This window comes from Camellia sinensis, chromosome 13 (assembly GCF_055761805.1).
Source record: "Camellia sinensis isolate YWXY chromosome 13, ASM5576180v1, whole genome shotgun sequence".
In the NCBI taxonomy this organism is placed as follows: Eukaryota; Viridiplantae; Streptophyta; class Magnoliopsida; order Ericales; family Theaceae; genus Camellia; species Camellia sinensis.
Window position 1 is genome coordinate 44,935,748 of NC_138973.1, and position 19,020 is coordinate 44,954,767.

At 35.5% G+C, this 19,020-nt stretch overlaps 1 protein-coding gene across 1 annotated transcript; it reads left to right on the top strand.

The window, feature by feature from the left end:
• The first annotated feature begins 14,478 nt into the window (after positions 1 to 14,478).
• Positions 14,479 to 15,676, top strand: LOC114302794 (uncharacterized). Its single transcript, XM_028247871.2, has one exon. The coding sequence runs from the start codon at positions 14,856 to 14,858 to the stop codon at positions 15,507 to 15,509; it is 654 nt and encodes a 217-aa protein (XP_028103672.2). The 5' UTR covers positions 14,479 to 14,855; the 3' UTR covers positions 15,510 to 15,676.
• The last annotated feature ends 3,344 nt before the right edge of the window (positions 15,677 to 19,020 follow it).

The following is a 19,020-nucleotide window of genomic DNA, read 5'->3' on the forward strand; positions in this document are numbered from 1 at the left end:
AGAATATTTAAACTCTTTTTCAATTGAAAACACAAACATAATATTTAAACAAATTGAAAATACAAAGTTTTATAAATTACTAGGGGTGCGCATGATTTGGCGGTTTGGCGGTTCGGTTGCGGCCACAAAATCTCAAATCCGCCATCCGTCCGCCAAATTGGCGGATTGGAGAAAATCAATCCGCAACCGTCCGCTCGTCATCACGCATCCGTCCAAAATGCGGCGGATCGGTTCGGTTCGGTCGGTTTTGGCGGATCGGTATATCCGCTGCTCACCCCTATCCATGGCGGCGCGAAACCCGCCTGCAGCCCATGAGTGGCCCGGGGCGAGCCCGGCCCGGGCCGTTGACAATGTGAATATTCACGTTGACATGTTAACATTCACATTGATAAGAGTATAAAATTGGTTCGTGGCCCATGGGCGGCGAAAAGCCCGCCCTCGGCCCGGGGCGGGCCGGCCCGACCCGTTGACAATGTGAATATTCACATTGACATGTTAACATTCACATTGATAAAAATATAAAATTAGCCAGCGTCCCGTGGGCGGCCAAAAGCCCGCCCGCGGCCCAAGGCGGGCCCGGCCTGGCCTGTTTACAATGTGAATATTTACATTGACATGTTAACATTCACATTGATAAGAGTGTAAAATTAGTCTGCACCCCGTGGCTGCCCGAAACCCGCCCACGGCCCATGGGCAGCCTGGGACGAGCCCAGCCCGTTGACAATGTGAATATTAACATTGATAAGAGTATAAAATTGGATCGCGCCCCGTGGCTGCCCAAACCTGCCCACGGCTCGTAGGCAGCCCGGGGCGGGCTCGGCCCGGCCTGTTGACAATGTGAATATTCACATTGACATGTTAACATTCACATTGATAAGAGTATAAAATTGGCCCGTACCCCATGGCGACCCGAAACCCATCCACAGCCCGTGGGCGGCCCCGGGCGGGCCCGGCCTGGCCTGTTGACAATGTGAATATTCACATTGACATGTTAACATTCACATTGATAAGAGTATAAAATTGGTCAGCGGCCCATGGGCGGCCAAAAGCCCGCTCGCAGCCCGGGGTGGGTTCGGGCCGGCCCATTGACAATGCGAATATTTACATTGTCATGTTAACATTCACATTGATAAGAGTGTAAAATTAGCCTGCAGCCCGTGGGCGGCCCGAAACCCGACCGCAGCCTGAGACGGGCTTGGCCCTACCCGTGACAATATGAATATTCACATTGACATGTTAACATTAACATTCATAGGAGTGTAAAATTTGCCCGCGGCCCGGGGTAGTGTAGACGTCCCCGAACGTCCCGGGAGGATGGGTCCCGTTCTGTTCATTTTGGGCTTACTACAGTTTGGACTCAAATTGTCACGGTTCTCAATCTGAACCAAAGAGTCCAAATCCGACAAATCGTTTTGAGAAAACTGATTTTTTTTTTTGAAAGAATTGCCAAACATGAATTGCTTTGCCAGATACAGAGTCGCCACCTAAATATTTTATTTTGGAGAATTTAGGAAACCCTGACTCGTGCATAAGGCCACGTGTTCGTCATCACCAAAGTTGCCTCGGCCCGAGAACTTGGGTACGATTGGGGAAGGTCACTTCGTGAGCACCCCCGCTCGCCCGATCAAAGATCGGCCTCTACTAACCATGATATCTATTTTTGAAAACATTATGCGTTCTTATTCCGGTTATTAGCCTAGATTTACTATGTGATGCGCACAGCATACAAGTATAGACTGGGTCGCCTGAATTGGAACAAAACATTTCATGTTTGTTTATTTGAAAATGGTTTGATGGTGTTACCCGCAAGTAGCCTAAGACATGGATTTGCCACCCTCGGATGGGCTTAGAAAACATGATTTTGCCACTATCTAGTGGACTTAAAACTCATAGCCAACGAATTGTTCCAATTCAAATAACCCAGCCTTCACCCACAGACATTCAGGCAGTTTATATCACATAAGCACATAGCCTTATGGTAAGCATGCTATCATGGCAGTCACTCACACGCATGCAAGGATGCTAAAGCATAAAACTTACCGAGTACTCCAAGCCAAAACAAAAGCTGATTAGAAACCCATGCATGATCCTAACTATACAGAAATGCCTAATGCAACACATGCAAGATGCAACTAAGATATGCTCGGCTATTCTAAAGATGGCTTGCGAAATGCTACAACTAACAAGTATTCAACTCGGAATTGAAATGCAATGTAGTTAGTATGATGCGCCAAGCCCGGTGCATGCAAAACAGATGAATGAATGCAAACTTGCTATCATACTGTATGTTAATTGAAACATGCCCTAATCTATCCATCATAAGCGGGTAAATAAAAGGGAGAAAGACGTGGGGTTGGAAGACATACATCACACATACGCACACTTATTACAGTTGTGCCCTCACTCGGAGGGTCCGAATAAATAATATACAGTCCCGAATAAATAATACAGTCCGAATAAGTACAAAATCCTAATTAATTAGCAAATTAATCTAGGAAAACAGTAAATTGCACGTAAATCCGTGGACCGCCTCAGTTCTGTTCCGAATGATGGATGATGCATGCTCGAGTTGCCTTGCGCGGAAATCCATTGCGATGCCCCAGTTCGCCTCTATTTGTAATTGTTCTCGGGATGCGTGCCAAGCTCCGGAAGGCTGTCGATTTCTGATTTGCTGCAACAGAGAGCAACATAGAGGCATGGCAAAGTATTTTCACATATGTATGCATGACTACTCTTCAGGGAGTGTAGTCTTCGATCCTCGTGCCACCAATCACGTATCTCAATTCATGATGGCCGAAGAGTCGATTTGCATGATTCAATATGAAATGAATGCACATATGGACACAACAAGGCCTAAACTCTATCATGGGTAATCCGGAGTGTCGGCGACAGGGAATTGAGACACGTTCCGTCACTCGTAGTATGAAACGTCCCTCGCTTCCCGTGCTTGGGCTAACTCCTATCTCAAGCACTATGCAATATCCATGACATGCATGAATGCGATCCTAACATGCATCCTAGCATACACAATGCTATGAAATGGCATACACAATGCACGATGTAACGAGGCATACACAATGCTTTAACATACAACCTAGCATACACAATGCTGCGAAATGAAATGGCATACACAATGCACGATGGAGTTACACCAACATAAGTGGACCTCAGCCATACTCACATCAGTAGCCATTAGGTAAAAATGGGACTATCGAAATGTGTGCACACATGCACGCAAATCGAGGACTGATCCTAGGCATAACATGCTACTCTAACAAGGCATGGTGAGGGATGCAAGATGGCATACAAACTCACAAATTCCAGCATTGAAATATGATGCTAAACAGCCCCGAAACATGGAAAAATGGCACCCGATGCATGAGATGAACCCCGAAACTCGAAACTAGGCACATTGAATGACTTATAGCTATACAAAGAATGCATTATTTGATCATGAAGTCTAAAGACAGAGCCAAGGCAGTCCCAAAACATGAACATTTCCAGTTCAAAGCATGGCCAAAAGATGCTAGCAAGATGAACTAAAATAGCATGCAACTTTGACTAGCAAACATGAGTTTTATGGAAAGTATAGGATGCACATGGAATCTTACCAAACCAGCAAAAATCAGTGAATAAAACATGTGAAAATATTCCCAAATAACCATGGAGATGCAACCAATACATGCAAAAATGATGAGCTCCTTTAGAGGGCCATGCAATGGATTATTAAGCACATACAAGGTGGACACTTAGCATGGCATAAAAAACTATGAAAATCAAATATGGTAGTCTTAGAACTCACCAAATTGACCCTGGAAAGTGACTTCAAAGCATGCAAGATAGGGTCTCTTTGGAAGGCCAAAAATGACCACCAAACAAGTCAAGGTGAGAGGGGGTCACGCCCCTCTGATTTGGAGGCTTAAAACAGTGTGCTAGCCACTAAAAATCCACTGGATTTCAGTGGCTAGAAGGCCAAACCAAGCATGCAACAAGAGCTTATGTGTAAGGCTCAAAATAAGGGACAATCAAGCATACAAGGAAGCATATGACCTCAAACAAGAAAATTCCATTAATAAAACATGAAGATGATGTCAAAAGGAGACTCTTTTTAGTTTATAACAAATCTCAAAAGTGAACACAAATAGGGCTAATCTATTATGCAAAAATGGCCCTAAAAGAGAGATTAGAGACAAGGGACAGCAGCTGGCCCCAAAAAGAGGAGAGCCCTTCAACAAAGTTTAAGAAGGGCTCAAAACAAAGCACTTTATAGTTTATATAAAGTCTCGAAAATAAACACAAGTGAGGCTAAAACAACATGCAAGAAAAAGGCTTAAGAGAGGGATAAAGAGACAAGTGGTAGCAGCTGGCCTCAAACAGAGGAGAGCCCTTCAACAAAGTTGAAGAGGGGCTCAAAAAAAGACATTTTACATTTTATGACTAAGTCCAAAACAGCTCACAAATAAGACTAAAATACCATGCAAAAATAGGCCTAAAAGAGAGATTAAACACAAAGGGTAAGGAGAAGACCTCAAACAGTAAAAAGTCCTTGATCAAACATGAAGAGGAGCTCAAAATATGACTATTTACAGTTCAGGTCGGAGCTCAAAAATGTAAGTAAAAGGGGCTAAGATATAGAACAAAATAAGGAAAGAAAAAGGGAGAAGAAGACTCACCCTTGTAGCACAAGTCTTCAGCAGCTTTTGGACCAAGGAAAGGTGCTCCTAACCTCTGAAAAACAGCCTCAAGTTGTTGGAATGAAGTGTGGAGGTTGTAGGCTTGGAGGTGGTGTGTAAAGGGTGCATTAACGTTAGGGTTTGGAGGGTTGAATGAGATATATAGAGGGTGTATGTATCAATGCCTCAGCTGGTTTTTTGTAACCCCTCAAAACGGAGCTGGGGTGCTGGCTTTATAGAGGAGAGGCCAAGGGAAAAGGGAGGGAAAAATAAATTCAAATTTTCCCCCCAAAAGGCAGCCCCTCGAATACAGAATCTGGGGGAAAACAGCTAGCACAGCTAGAATACACTTGGAGAGAGGATCATGGCCGGCTAGGTTCAAAAGGTTCAAGTGGCCGGCGGGCCACCCCCCCTGGCCTGCCGGCCAGGGGTCAAAAGGGTCAATCAAAATTGCTGGCTGGCCACCCAAAAAAGGTGGCCTCCCATGTGTGCACAACACAAATATGTGGTCAAAACCCAGAAAATGTGAACCAGGAGAGAGAAAAGCCAACTTTTGAGAGGGGTTCAAAAGGGTCAGAGACAATTACTGGCCGGCCTATTCATATTGGTGGCCTCCTAGGTGTGTACAACACAAATATGGGGTTTAGGGCTAAAGAAAGTGGCCCAGGAGTGGTCAACATTAGCTTTCTAGTGAGGAAAACGGGCGACGGAAAGCGATGAAGAAATAAAACTGGCTTTTCAGAAAAAATGCTGGCCTCCCACCCTCCTACAAGCTTTCTAACAATGAAAATAAGGTCTCCACCAAAAATGAACCAAAACGGATGCAAAACGGAGGTTCGGGGACTGAAACCCGCGGCCCCAGGCCCCGAAAATGGGCTGTTAAACACCGGAGGTGGCATTCGACCACGAAGTTGGTCTCTCGAGCCACAGTGTCCCCCAAAAGGGAGTAAATAAGATGTGTGTCAAAAACCGGAGCAAACGGAGGTGGTTAGGCAGTTCCGAACCGAGGCACACGGCCATGAGCTCCGAAAAATCGAAAATCGGGCTCCAAACAGGAAAAATGGCCTACGACCACGAAACGTAGCCTACGGCCACTGAGAGATGATCTACGAGACCTCTCGCTCCCTTCGGGAAGAGAAAACAGAGAAAACAGAGTCTGGTTCGCAAACCGAAGCAAGGCACGAAAGAGTCCGGAAGTCCGGAGGCAAGGCTTGCAATCGGGACTCTGAAATTTCTGAACGAGCACAATATGCAATATCACCGAGCGCTCAATCAGTGACGTCTGAGTCTTAAGGTCGGTCAAAAATAGGGTGTCTACAGGTAGGCCCGGCCCGGCCCATTGACAATATGAATATTCACATTGACATGTTAACATGCACATTGATAGGAATGTAGAATTGGCCCGCCGCCCGTGGGCTGCTCGAAGACCGCCCATGGCCCAGGGTAGGCTCGTTTGGGTCCGAGCCCGAGCATGTCCGAGACCCTAGGCTAGGGCCTAGGCCATCACTTTGAAACCCGACCCGGCCCATCGGCCCTTTTAAGGCCTATTCAAGGCTCGGTCCGAGGCCTAGCCCGCCTGAGGCACAATGTCTTTTTTTGTGAAAAATAATAAAATTTTGGTAAAAAAAATTAAAAAGAATTAAAAAAAAATGGCTAAGCCTGCCCAAGCCCGGCCTAAGCTCGAGCCTAGGCCTAGGCCCATCGGCCCGACCCGAGGCTGTCGTTTTCGGGCCGCGGGCCAATTTTACACTCCTATCAATGTGAATGTTAATATGTCAATGCGAATATTCACATTGTCACGGGTAGGGCCGGGCCCGCCCCGGGCAGCGAGTGGGCTTCAGGCCGCTCACGGGCCACGGACCAATTTTACACTTCTATCAATGTGAATGTTAATATGTCAATGTGAATATTCACATTGTCACGGGCCGGGCTGGGCTCGCCCCGGGCCGCCCATGGGATGCGAGTTAATTTTATACTCTTATTAATGTGAATATTCACATTGTCACGGGCCGGACCGGGCTCGCCCCGGGCCGCGGGCTAATTTTACACTCCTATCAATGTGAATGTTAACATGTCAATGTGAATATTCACATTGTACATGGGCTAGGCCCCTACATATTGACGATATGAACATTCACATTGACGGTGTAAACATTCACATTAGGAATATTTTGGTAATTATGTCACCCATAGGACTTATTGAAATATAAGAAAATAATATGAATTACATAGAACATAAGTAGATGAAAAGGGTATTTTTGTCTTCTTATCTCAAATAGGACCTAATGGAATAGTCAAAAAGAATATGGATTGGATGAAACATAAGTAATTAAAGATGGATTTATGGAAAAAGCTCCCAAAAAAAATATTAGATTCTCTTGAAATATTATTGGTTGGTTTGGGAAGTGGATTGAATTTTTGGCTTTTTAACTTTTTTGGCTATTTTAACCTGAGCTAAAAAGTTTGATTTGGGAAAGGCTTTCTGATTTTTTGAATTTTTTGTGAGAGAAGAGTGTAATGATTATGGATTGAATGTGATGTTTTGTTTTTTATGACTAAAAAAAAAAAAAAAACCCAAAGCCTATGTTGCCAAAGAGAGGCTATATGTATCATTGTTTACTAATCAATGAAAAACTGTAAAACAATAAAATAGATTGTTTTTTATTTCGTAATCATTCCAATAAAGATTGATTGACTCAAAATTTTCTTTAGGAGATGGGGGGTAAACAATGCAGAAGACTTGAGTGATTAAGAAATCCCCTTTCAAGTTTTCCATCCCAATTAATTCATACCATATTTTTATATTTTAATAAGTCTTATTAGTTAGACATTTAATCCATATTTAAGATTTTTTTAGATAATTTTATCCTTAAAAATATTTTTTAAATCCTTAATAATTTGGTGATATGATCATTTATATTTGACAGTGTAAATATTCATATTGACAATACAAACATCTACATCACTGAAATTCACTCTGTCAATGTGACTATTAATCTTCACCCTATTATTATTATGAGTGTTTTTATAACTATATTATTCATAGGACTTAATAATACATAAGAAAATAATTTAAATTAAATGAAACATAAATAAGTGAAGAGAAATTTTTGAATAAATATCTCATTTTTGTAACAATTGTCGAAATCATATTAATTATAAAATTATTAAACAACTAAGCAGTTGACTCATTCAATGCATGTGCTATTTCAAAAAAACCCCCCAAAAAAAAAAATTGATGGTACAATATGCGTTATGAAAGAAAAATTTTAATTTTAATTTTAATTTTAAATTAAAATTAAAGTATGATTTTAATTATTTATTTTGATAATAAAATTGTTACTTAAATACTTGTGTATATTAATTTTAGTTAAATTATTTGTAAACTGTATTTTGATAATTTTAATTCTATCGTGTTTTAAAAGTGCAATTATCATATAATAATTTTGTATGATATATATTAAATTATAAATAATAAAATAAATACTCATTTTGATATTAAAAACAATAGTTAAATTAGAAGAAGAATTAGTAACATAAAATTAAAAATAATTCTAACTATTTAATTTTCTTTTATATTCATTTGAAAAATAAAAATATTTAGAAATAGAATTTATATAAAATTAATTAAATATATATATATATAAGTTTTAGTTGAATATTTTATATGATATATATATATATATATATATATATAAATTATAAGATTATAAAATAAACACTCGTAAAAAAAATTAAAATATTAACTATATAAAAAAAATTCAACAACGACTAACCAAGAAGGAATCGCATAATAATATCTAAACTCAAAAAGAAAAAAATAATGAAAACATTCAAACGATAAATACATCTCAATGTGTGAAGTGATTAATCATTTGTAATATAATTTCAAAACATAAAAAAAACTTACTATTCAACAATTGAAAAAGTAATTCAAGTAATAAATCCAAACTTTAGAGGTTCTTCGAGAATATCATTGTTGTGCAAGTGTTTCTTCATGTGAGTTGTGATTATATAAAATAATATAAAAAATGAAATATAATTTCATATATATAATTATTATAAAATTTAAACAATAAATCCATAATATAGAATAATATAGAATTGGTATTGGATATAAAATAATGCAAAGAAAAAATAGAAGAAGAAGAAAAAAAACCTCATATCCTGGAAAGAATTAAGAAGAAAAAAGTGAAACTTAAATTTGGTATTAGGTTTGAGGATTATCTAAATTTATCATGAAAAATACTATATAGAAAAGAAATATTTATCAAATATCCATATAAAATAGATAAAGTTAGTATAACTTAAATTAGATTTGTGTTTGTTTAGAATTTTATATGTAATTAAGAAAATACATGCTGACATAACTCTCTTAAATAAAAGTAAACCCTTATAATGTGAGGAAAATATTACTCTCTCTGTCCTAAAATAATAATTTCTTTTGGAGAATCTTACTTTCTTTTATAGTACAATTATTATATTTTAAAAATATTAATTTTTTAAAATTACCCTTTTGATAATATATTTTTTTGAAAATATCAATTGTACTTTTGTGTTATTAATGAATTTAAAAGAATGGTAAAATAGTAAATTCATATTATTTTATTTCTTAATTTTTTTAAAAAAACTAAGATTTTGAGATAATAAAAAATAAAATAAAGAATAAATATTTTAACACAAAAAAAGTGCTTTTAATAATATATATATATATATATATAATTGTACAACATGGTATTGGTTGTCACTTCTAATAGAGGATCACATCAATTTATGAATTTGTATAAAATCTCAAACTCTCTGTTCTCAAATACGCCCATTTTGACGACATGCATTAAAAGTTAAAAAAAAATTAATTTTTAATTTATTTTGAATCACATCACTTTTCATAAAAAATAATAAAAAAATTTAAAAAATTAAAAAGTCAGCTTTTATATGTATCCAAATTATCCCATAATTATCCAAAAAATCATATTTATTAATTTGATTATTAATTAATTTTTTTAATTCACACACTAAAAATTATAATTATATCATTCACTCATAAACATTATACACACAACACTTAACTATCATTTTCACACACTTGTTGATTAACTTTACTTCCACATTTGTAGACCCACCCACATGATGACCTTTGAAGACCAAAGTTTGAAGTGATGTGAAGATACTTTTCCTCCACTAAAGACCTCCATTGAAGATCCTACTGAACCTCCATTGAAAACTCTCCAAAATTGGCTCGAGCCACATGTCAGCCATTACTCGTGAGAAAATGCTCCACAGTACATTTGGACCCTTCGACAATCTATGCTTTGCCTTTTTTTCCCCCTGCTGCTACTGTCTTTCCTAGTCCATAAGCCATCAGCCATTGCATGGCAATTAGTCTTTGCTCCTTAGTATCCCACTCATTCCTCCTCTCTACTCCTCACTTTCAAACCTCCCACATGCAAATTTGCCACTTTGAACCTCTTTTTCTCATCATTGTTCCCAGAATCACTACCTATTCCACATATCAATGCTATCACAGGCCCACCAACTGCTTCATATCTCCTTAGAGGATCTCTCAACTGAACAGCCACTGATATTGTGATAATCATTTCTGATAGGAGTGCAATTCGAGCGGGTTCAGTTGGGTTGGACATTTGCCCAAGCCCAGCCCGAATTGTGTTTGGCAGTGCTCAATCCCGATCATCAACCCGAGCATGGCTGCCCAAGCCCAAACCAAGCTTCATAATTTGAACTCAGGTTAGCCTGAATTGACCAAATTTCACAAGGCAACAAACAACTTTTGAATTTTTCCACACAACAAACAGTGCTTCATTATATACATAAGTCCATTAGTCCATACAACAAACTTAAACATCGTCCCAACCACAAGAGTCTTAGAGAGAGGGAAGAAATAATAAATAAGGTAGGATTTTGTTTTTAGTTTTAATCTAATGGTCCAAATAAAAAATACTAATCCAAGGACCAAAGACCAGCCAAAAAAAAATAAAAAAAATTAAGAGCCAGCTATTTAATTTATTTTATACATATATTATATAATTTATATAATATATTAAATGCAATTCGGGTTCGGGTTACTCGGATTAGCCACTGACTCTGTCCAGGCCCGGCCCGAATTACAATTCGGGCATCAAAAACCCACCCAGGCCCGTCTAGATTATAAGATATTGTTGCCTAAGCCCTAAAAAAGCTCGAGCTGAGCACGAGTTGCTCAAGTTGAGCCTGCCCGAATTACACCCATAATTTCTGACTCTCAAGCTTCATCACCAGAATTTGTGTTGGTGCCATTTTTAATCCAATCCTCAAGTGGAATTGCATATTCCAGTGGGTGTTCCACAAGAAATGCTCCATTGAAGACACACACTAGGATTCAGTTTTTTTTTTTTTTTTTCTTTTTTTTCAGTAAAAAAGTCGACACTGAGATTTTTTTATTTATTTTTAGATATATACATATAATATTGTGGGTGTTGGTGGATGTCCATTATGATTATTTTAATTTAAAATATAATTATCATCAAAATAATATTTTATTACAGGGTTGTTTGGGGTGTCCTAAATCAGTGCACTTTTTGTCTTTTGGACTAAAAAATTGAGAAAGAAAATATAGATATTTGGGTTAACTTTATGACTTTTTATGAAAAAATGTGTAATAAAAAATTATAAAAATTGGTTTGTAGGAGAAAATTAGGATTGAGAGTTGTGCAGCCGTAATTGTTGACTTTTGGTAAATAGTGTTAACTTTTTAACTTTTTGAATAACTTTTTGATTTTTTGACTTTTCCTGGACATGCCAAACTTGGCCTAAATGTGGATACCGAAATAATTAAATGTGTGAAAATAAAAATTTTAAAAAATTTAAAGATACAATAAAAAAAAAACCCAAAAATTCAGATCTAACCCTCCAGTGCTTACCCAATTCGTTAAAAATGGCGGCTTTAACATTACCAAATTTGGGTCGTGCTAGGGAGCTCGAATATGAGCTCCCCCGAATGCCCCGAATTCTTTTTTTTTTTTTTTTTTTTTCAGCAGAAGGAAGAAGAAGACGGAGGGGGAGGGGGAAGGGGACTGTAGGGGGCCTAAAAAATGGGCTAGAGGCGGAGGCAGGGGGCGCGGCGATCGGCGATGGCAAAGGCGACGAGCAGAGGCATGGCGATCGGCGACGGAGGCGGAGGCGCGGTGATCGGCGACGGTTCTGCGACGACGACCTCTTTCTCTCCCTCTCACTCTCCCTCTCCTCCCCCTCCCCTGCAGGTCGATCGAAAATGGCAGGAAAAAAAAAAAAAAGCCCTGATGCCCAAAACGACATCGTTTTAGGCATTAGGGGGATTAGGGGGCTCATTTTTGAGCTTTCAAGCATTATTGACCAAATTTAATGAGTAAGGTTAGGAATCTAAATAATTTATTAAATATTTTATTAATTTTTTTTATATAAGTATAAGATTTATACACATATGAATTTGTGTAAATCTTACACATATATAAAAAATTTAATAAAATATTTAAGATTCATAATATTTTTCAATTTAATACTACCTCATAGATATGGAGATATAAATGATTTTAATACTACCTCATAGATATAGAGATATAAATGATGCGATGATTTTGACTTTCTAATCACATCTGATTTTACAAAACCTAACTATCGTCAAATTCCACAAATCATGTGGTCAATACAGCCTCCGTTTGGGAAGTGGGTTGACTTTTTAACTTTTTGGCTTTTTTGACTATTTTAGCCTGGACTAAAAAGCTTGATTTGGGAAGGACTTTTTAGCTTTTTGACTTTTTTGACTTTTTTTGTGAGAGAAGAGTATAATGATTATGAGTTGAATGTGATGTTTTGTTTGTTGTGGCTAAAATAGCCTATTTTGTCTTTTATGACTATTTTAGCCCCAACCTTACTTGCCAAACGGACCCACAATACCCTTTCCTCCATGTTTTGTTTAGTGCAAAATCCATACCTAAATTCTAAGTGGGCTCCACTTATAGTAGTCCACCCCATTCCATGAATGTGAAATGTATCCATTTCCCCCCCTTTTTTTTTTTTCTTTTTCTTTTTTTTCTTTTTTTTTTTTTGTTATTTTGTGTCATGAAATTTCCTGTTCCACTTCCACACTATCCACAACAAAATTAGCTGCGTGGCATGCAATCAACAGGAAACTACACAGCTCATCCTCTTATGAGGAAGGTTCATCTTGAATGTCTACACTCAAACAAATTAAGAGAAACTATTTAGGTGGTGTTTGTTTCGAGAGATTGAGAGGTATGATCGGACTATTAGTTCATTCGGATTTATAATTCGTTATTTTGTTTAAAATTTTGTATCAGATTATTAGTCCTTCCGGATTATTAGTCCCAAATTCATTGGACTATTGTGTCTTATGGGGGTTGTGGGACACAAATGGAGGGATATGAGATTAGATGATGAAATAACTATTTTGACCCTCTATTATTTAATTATGTATTATATTTAGTAAAATTCAATAAAATTTAAATGTCTCAATTTAAAAATAAAATAATTTAATTTAATTTAATTTTTATTGATGTTTTATTTTAAAATTTTGTTTATATTTTATTTAATTTCATTATTTAAATTTTAATAAATGCTTTGTTTAATTTCATTATTTAATTATTATTATTTTTTAAAATAAATTTATTTAAAATTTTAATTAAAAAATAACATATATTTTTATTGATATTTTTTTATTTTATTTTTAAAAAATAAATTTATTTAATTGTGTAAAAAATAAAATAAAATAAATTTTTATTTAATCTAGTTAAAAATAATTAAAATATTAAAGATATGTTTAATATTGTTATTACTTAGTAAATAATTGAAAGGGGTAAAATAATCAATTGAACATTTATCCTTCTCCATAATATCCCTAATAAAGATAAGATTCATATCCTATCCAACCAAATAGTCATTTCCTGGCATTTATTTCCATGACTACACAAATATAAAATACAAATCTAGTCCAACCAAATAATCTAAGGATAATGTATCCCAAGACTAATAGTTTGGTGGATTCTAATCCCTCTTTATCCAATCTATCCAAATAAACACACCAGTATTACTTGCAATCCTTCACGTATTAATTATATTTTTCTCAACTCCCATTCGTATGTAATTCTCTCACGCTATGTTTGGTTGGAGGATTTGAGAAAAGATTTGGAAAGGGAAAGGGAAAAGTTAGGCGAAATGTGAATAAAATATATCTACATTTCACCTAGTTTCGCACATATTTTTCCTTTCCTTTTCTAAATCTTCTCCAAATCTCCCAACCAAACACAACATCGATAAATTAAATTATAGACATATTTGGATATTAATTTTGCAGGCGACTTGATCTAATACGTATTCTTATTTACAACAGAATTCAATGTAATTCTGTAAAACTACAAACATTAATTTTGAGGTTTGAGGCCTCCTTTATCAGCATATATTTTTAGAAGAGGGTGAGATGAGATTCTCAATCATATTTTTATTAATTTAACAGATAATAATTAATCCTTATTCTTATTTATAGGCTCATGTGCATAGATTATCTATATAAAAAAAATTATATTAATCTAATAATTATAAATACATGATTTATCAAATTTTCGCTTAAAAAAATGAAAATAACTGTTTCTTTTCAAAAGAAAATCAGATTAAATCATATAATAGTTATTATGAAATCAATTTCATTTTTCCGAATCTAAAAATTTACAAAATGAAAAATCAAAATTATAAATGTATATCCCATAAAAAAGTTCACACAGTAACAAACGCTTATTTTGACAGCACGATTAAAAGGTAACATTTTATTTTTTTTGACTTTTTTCAATCACATTACATCTTTATTTTGTTGTACACTTTTTTAAAAAAAAAAATCAAAAATTAATTTTTAACTTACTTTCCAAAATAATAAACTCAAACGACTTCTCTCCAACTCGAGTGATGAGTTCGGTCCACCAACATTTACCAATCCAACGACCCAGCACGCCCACCGTCTTAACCACGGTTAAACATTACACCCCAGAACTTCTTAACCATGGTTAAGTTGTCCCCCCAAACTCCAACCCCGCCCTTTTTAAGCTCCCTCCTCCACCCCGGTATATTCAAAGATCAATTTAGAGAGAGAAAGTCCAATCTAAAGAAACGAGAGAGAAACAGAGGGAGCTCAAAAAAACGATGGCGTTTTACGCGGACGAAGAGGAGGTGTGGAAATGTCCAAAACACCCTTCGAAGCGGCGGAGGAGCGGAATTTGCCCAACCTGCCTCCGTGAACGTCTCACCAATCTCTGCCCCGACTGCGCTAACGTGCGCCCCTGTGCGTGCTGCACTTCGTCTTCTTCCTCCTCTTCTTCTTCATTCTCTTTCTTCTCCTCCTCTTCCTCCGCCGGCGACGCCTCCAGGTCCGCCCGGGTCGGGTCCGTTGGCCGCCTCTCCAACCTCATCGACAGCGAGCCTGCGTTCCGGCGCTCTCGATCGCTTGCGATTCCGTTTCTCCATTCTCGATTCGCCGAAGCTTCGCCGCCGGTTAATCGGAGGAAATCGTCGTTCTGGTCGGTGTTCAGGACGCAGAAGAGCAAGGAATGCGAAGAAGAGAGAGAAGACGGAAAATCGAAGATCGTGATGGAGGCGGAGGAGAATTACGCACACCAGATGATGATGATGAGATCGAGATCTGTAAGCGTTCCGGTAGCGTCGGATTCCGGCGCCGGCAACATGAGATCGTCGTCGGTGAAAAGCAGGGGATTGTATTTTCCTAGCCCGATCAAGTTTTTCCGGCAATCGAAGACGTCGAAAGTCGTTCAGGAACGGTCTCCTTTGTACAGGGGTTGATAAATTTTTGTATTGATCATCAAGAACTCCACAGCTTCACTACTAGATAATCACTTTTTTTTTTTTTGGTTAAAAAAAATCAACTATTTTGACAAGTTAATATTATATCGATATGATATATATGATATTCCTTCAAAGAAATGACATTGCTTCTCTATGTTTGTAAATTTTCCAATTACCCAATTTTTTCTTGCTTTTTGTTGATATAGATCAATTGTATCTGTATGCATGTTTGCATACTAGATGATAAGATTGATAAATGCTAAAATAGTTACAATATCTATGCATTTTTCATAGGGTGTTAAATATTTTTTTCCTTTACAATTTTCTTATATTATATGTACAAATTAACCCCTCTTTTTTTTTTCGACGGAAGTTAGTGATTAATTGTTAAATTAGTATATACGAAATTAGTCTTTATTTTTTGCAAAGCACTAACAGTTTGTCTCCTTAATTCTCCTCTCCCGAGGAGAGTTGAACTCATTTGGGAACATTTTTTTAGTAATTTTTTGATTTTTTAATTAAAATATGATCTAAAAAAAATTAGTATGTTTAGGATGTCTTTTTAATTTTTTATAAAAAGATGTATAAAAAATAGAATGTTTGATTTTTTGGTATAATTTTTTAATTTTATTAGTAATTTTTTTAACATTAAAATTAAAAAATAATATTATCAAAGGAGGCCTTAAAAGAGTCATAGTGGCCATGGTTGGTTCTACGTACAAATTAACCTTATTAGTTGATCCTTTCAACAATCAACGATGCTACTTTATATATAAAAAGGAAAATAAAAATCTAAAAACAAATATTTAAAATTTATGAATAAAATTTATTCTGATTGTAGCTCTTATTAATATACTTTTTGGGTAAAAAGCATTTTTGTTTGATTATGCCAACTACTCCTATGCTACTGCTAGTGTGATTTGATTCATTAACTTTTTTGGATGTGTTTTGAAGAAGCTTATAATTTGTTGGCAACAGTGAGGATGTCCCATTCACCACTAGATCATGTATTATTAGATTTTGATTTGATAAAGAAGGAAGTGACTACTAAAAAATGATCAATAATTTTGTGGTTCTTATTTTTATTAGTGAAATTATTGAATTGCTAATGGGGTCACTTTGCATTATTGGACAGTTTCAAGTAGAGATTGTGATATCTTATTATTGTTTTGATTGCATTGTAAATTGAAAACAATGTTGTGCAACTACATACAGAGGCTTAATTTCATGATTAGAGATTGTGATTTCTTATTATCACTATCAGTAGAGTTTAAAGATCATGTAACATTTAAGATACATATAATACATATGATTTACGGTCTATGTTCATTATTTGTATCATGAAGAATGATTGAATGATCATAAGATAATATGTCGATAATAATAAATCTTGTCTCATAGTCAGCATTCATTCTTAATAAATAAAATAAAATATGACAAAAGGGGATGAAACTAAGTTGCGGTCAAATTAATCTACAAAAAGACTACAAAATAATATAGTCTTTTCGTAATCCAAAATGAGTATAGGGGCCCGTTTGTTTCCAGAGATGAAATGGAGGGGATTGATAGTGAGGGGATTAATAGTGAGGGTCGTTTGTTTTCAGAGATAGAATGAAGGGGATTGATAGTGAGGGGATTAATAATGAGGGGATTGTTAGTGAGGGGATTAGTAGTGAGGGGATTGATAGTGAGGGGATTAGTAGTGAGGAATTGTTAAATTATTTTTATATAAAATAATAAAACAAATAAAAAAATATAAAAAATTAAAAATTATATTTTTAAAAAAATTTCCAATATATAAAAAATAAAAAAAATAAAAAAATTTCTAATCCCTTCACTATTTTTCTAATACCATCTCTACCTCCTCACTATGAATCCCCTCCCCAAGGGTATTAGTAATACCAAGGTATTAGTAGTACCCTCCCTATCTCTCAAAACAAACAAGGTATTAGTAATACCAAGGTATTAGTTAGTCCCAAGGTATTAATAGTCCCTAAGCTATCTTTTAAAACAAACACCCCATATACTAATCCCAAGGTACTAGTAATCCTAATCCCCTTGCTATAACCCAAAACAAACTGGCCTAGGAGTCTGTTATCCTATGCATGTTTCTCTCTACCAAACCAATCATACTTAGACACATGCCAAATCGATATTGAGATTAGTTTATCAATATTGAGATCAGTTGATCTATGAGAGAGAAATTGAACATTTATTTGTTTATTTAATAATTATAAAACTACAAAATCAACCATCGATATTGAGAGATGGGTTGTGTTTTAGTAGAGAGAAATTGACAGTTTTTTAAATTAATTAATTAATTCTGAAAACACACACTAAACCATTGACATTGAGATTGGTTGATCTAGGAGAGAAAAAAACAACCGCTTTGTGTTTCTCAAAAATTTTTGGAAAAAATTCTATATAAATAAGTTTTCAAAAGTAATCAAACCAAACAAATTTTTTCAAAAAAATTTCTCAAAACTTGTTTGGTTTACAAGTTTTTCAAATAAATCTCTCTCTCATACACATCAAATCAATCACTTTTTTCAAAACTCTCTCTTAAAATAATTTTACAAAACATCTTTTGAAAAAAATCAAACCAAACAATTTTTCGTACTTTTTATCTCTAAAACTCATCTCCCAAACTCAAACCAAACGTACACATTTTTAATTTATTTAATAATTTTAATGACAAGTAATCAACCATTTATATTGAGATTATTTGATCAAGGAGAGAGATATTTGACATTTTTTCAAGTTATTTAATAATTCTAAAAACGCATTGTAAAGCATGAGATTGGTTAAAATCTACCATAAAGGAATTGATTTTTTTTATTTTTTTAATATTTTTAAAAATACAAAATTAGTCGTATAAAATAATTATGATCATAAGATTACATTACTCGGACTTTTATGCTTTGTTGGATTAATTTTGGGTCACTAAAATTTGTGATATTTAGGCATAGTTTGGAAAGTTGGTTTTGGTGGGTTAGAGGTTAAAATAGTCACAAAAAACAAAATAGACTATTTTAGTCACAAAAAACGAAACATCAAATCCAACTCATAATTATTACACTCTTCTTTCACAAAAAAATTCAAAAAAGTTCAAAAATTAAAAAGTCATTCCCAAATCAAACTTTTTAGTCCCAGACAAAAATAACTAAAAAACTAAAAAATCAAAAAGCCGACCCACTTCTCCAGCGGAGGCTTATTGGTAACAAATTGTTAATTGATGATGGAAAATGATGGCTATGAAAATCATCGTGGGCCTGGATTGGTCAGAAGCTTACAGAAAAGAAAGTGATAACTCAATGGCCTTTGTTTTTTTATTTTTGAGGTTGGATATTTTGACTAATTTGCGTATATCAAACTAAATTCTTATAATCTGAATAAATCTTTTGAAATAGAGTTTAAACCCACGGAAGCTTTAAGATTTTTTTTTTTTTTTTGTTACAGAAAAATCCTCCCTACCCTCCCGCAGCACCCCTTACAGAGATCACAAAGG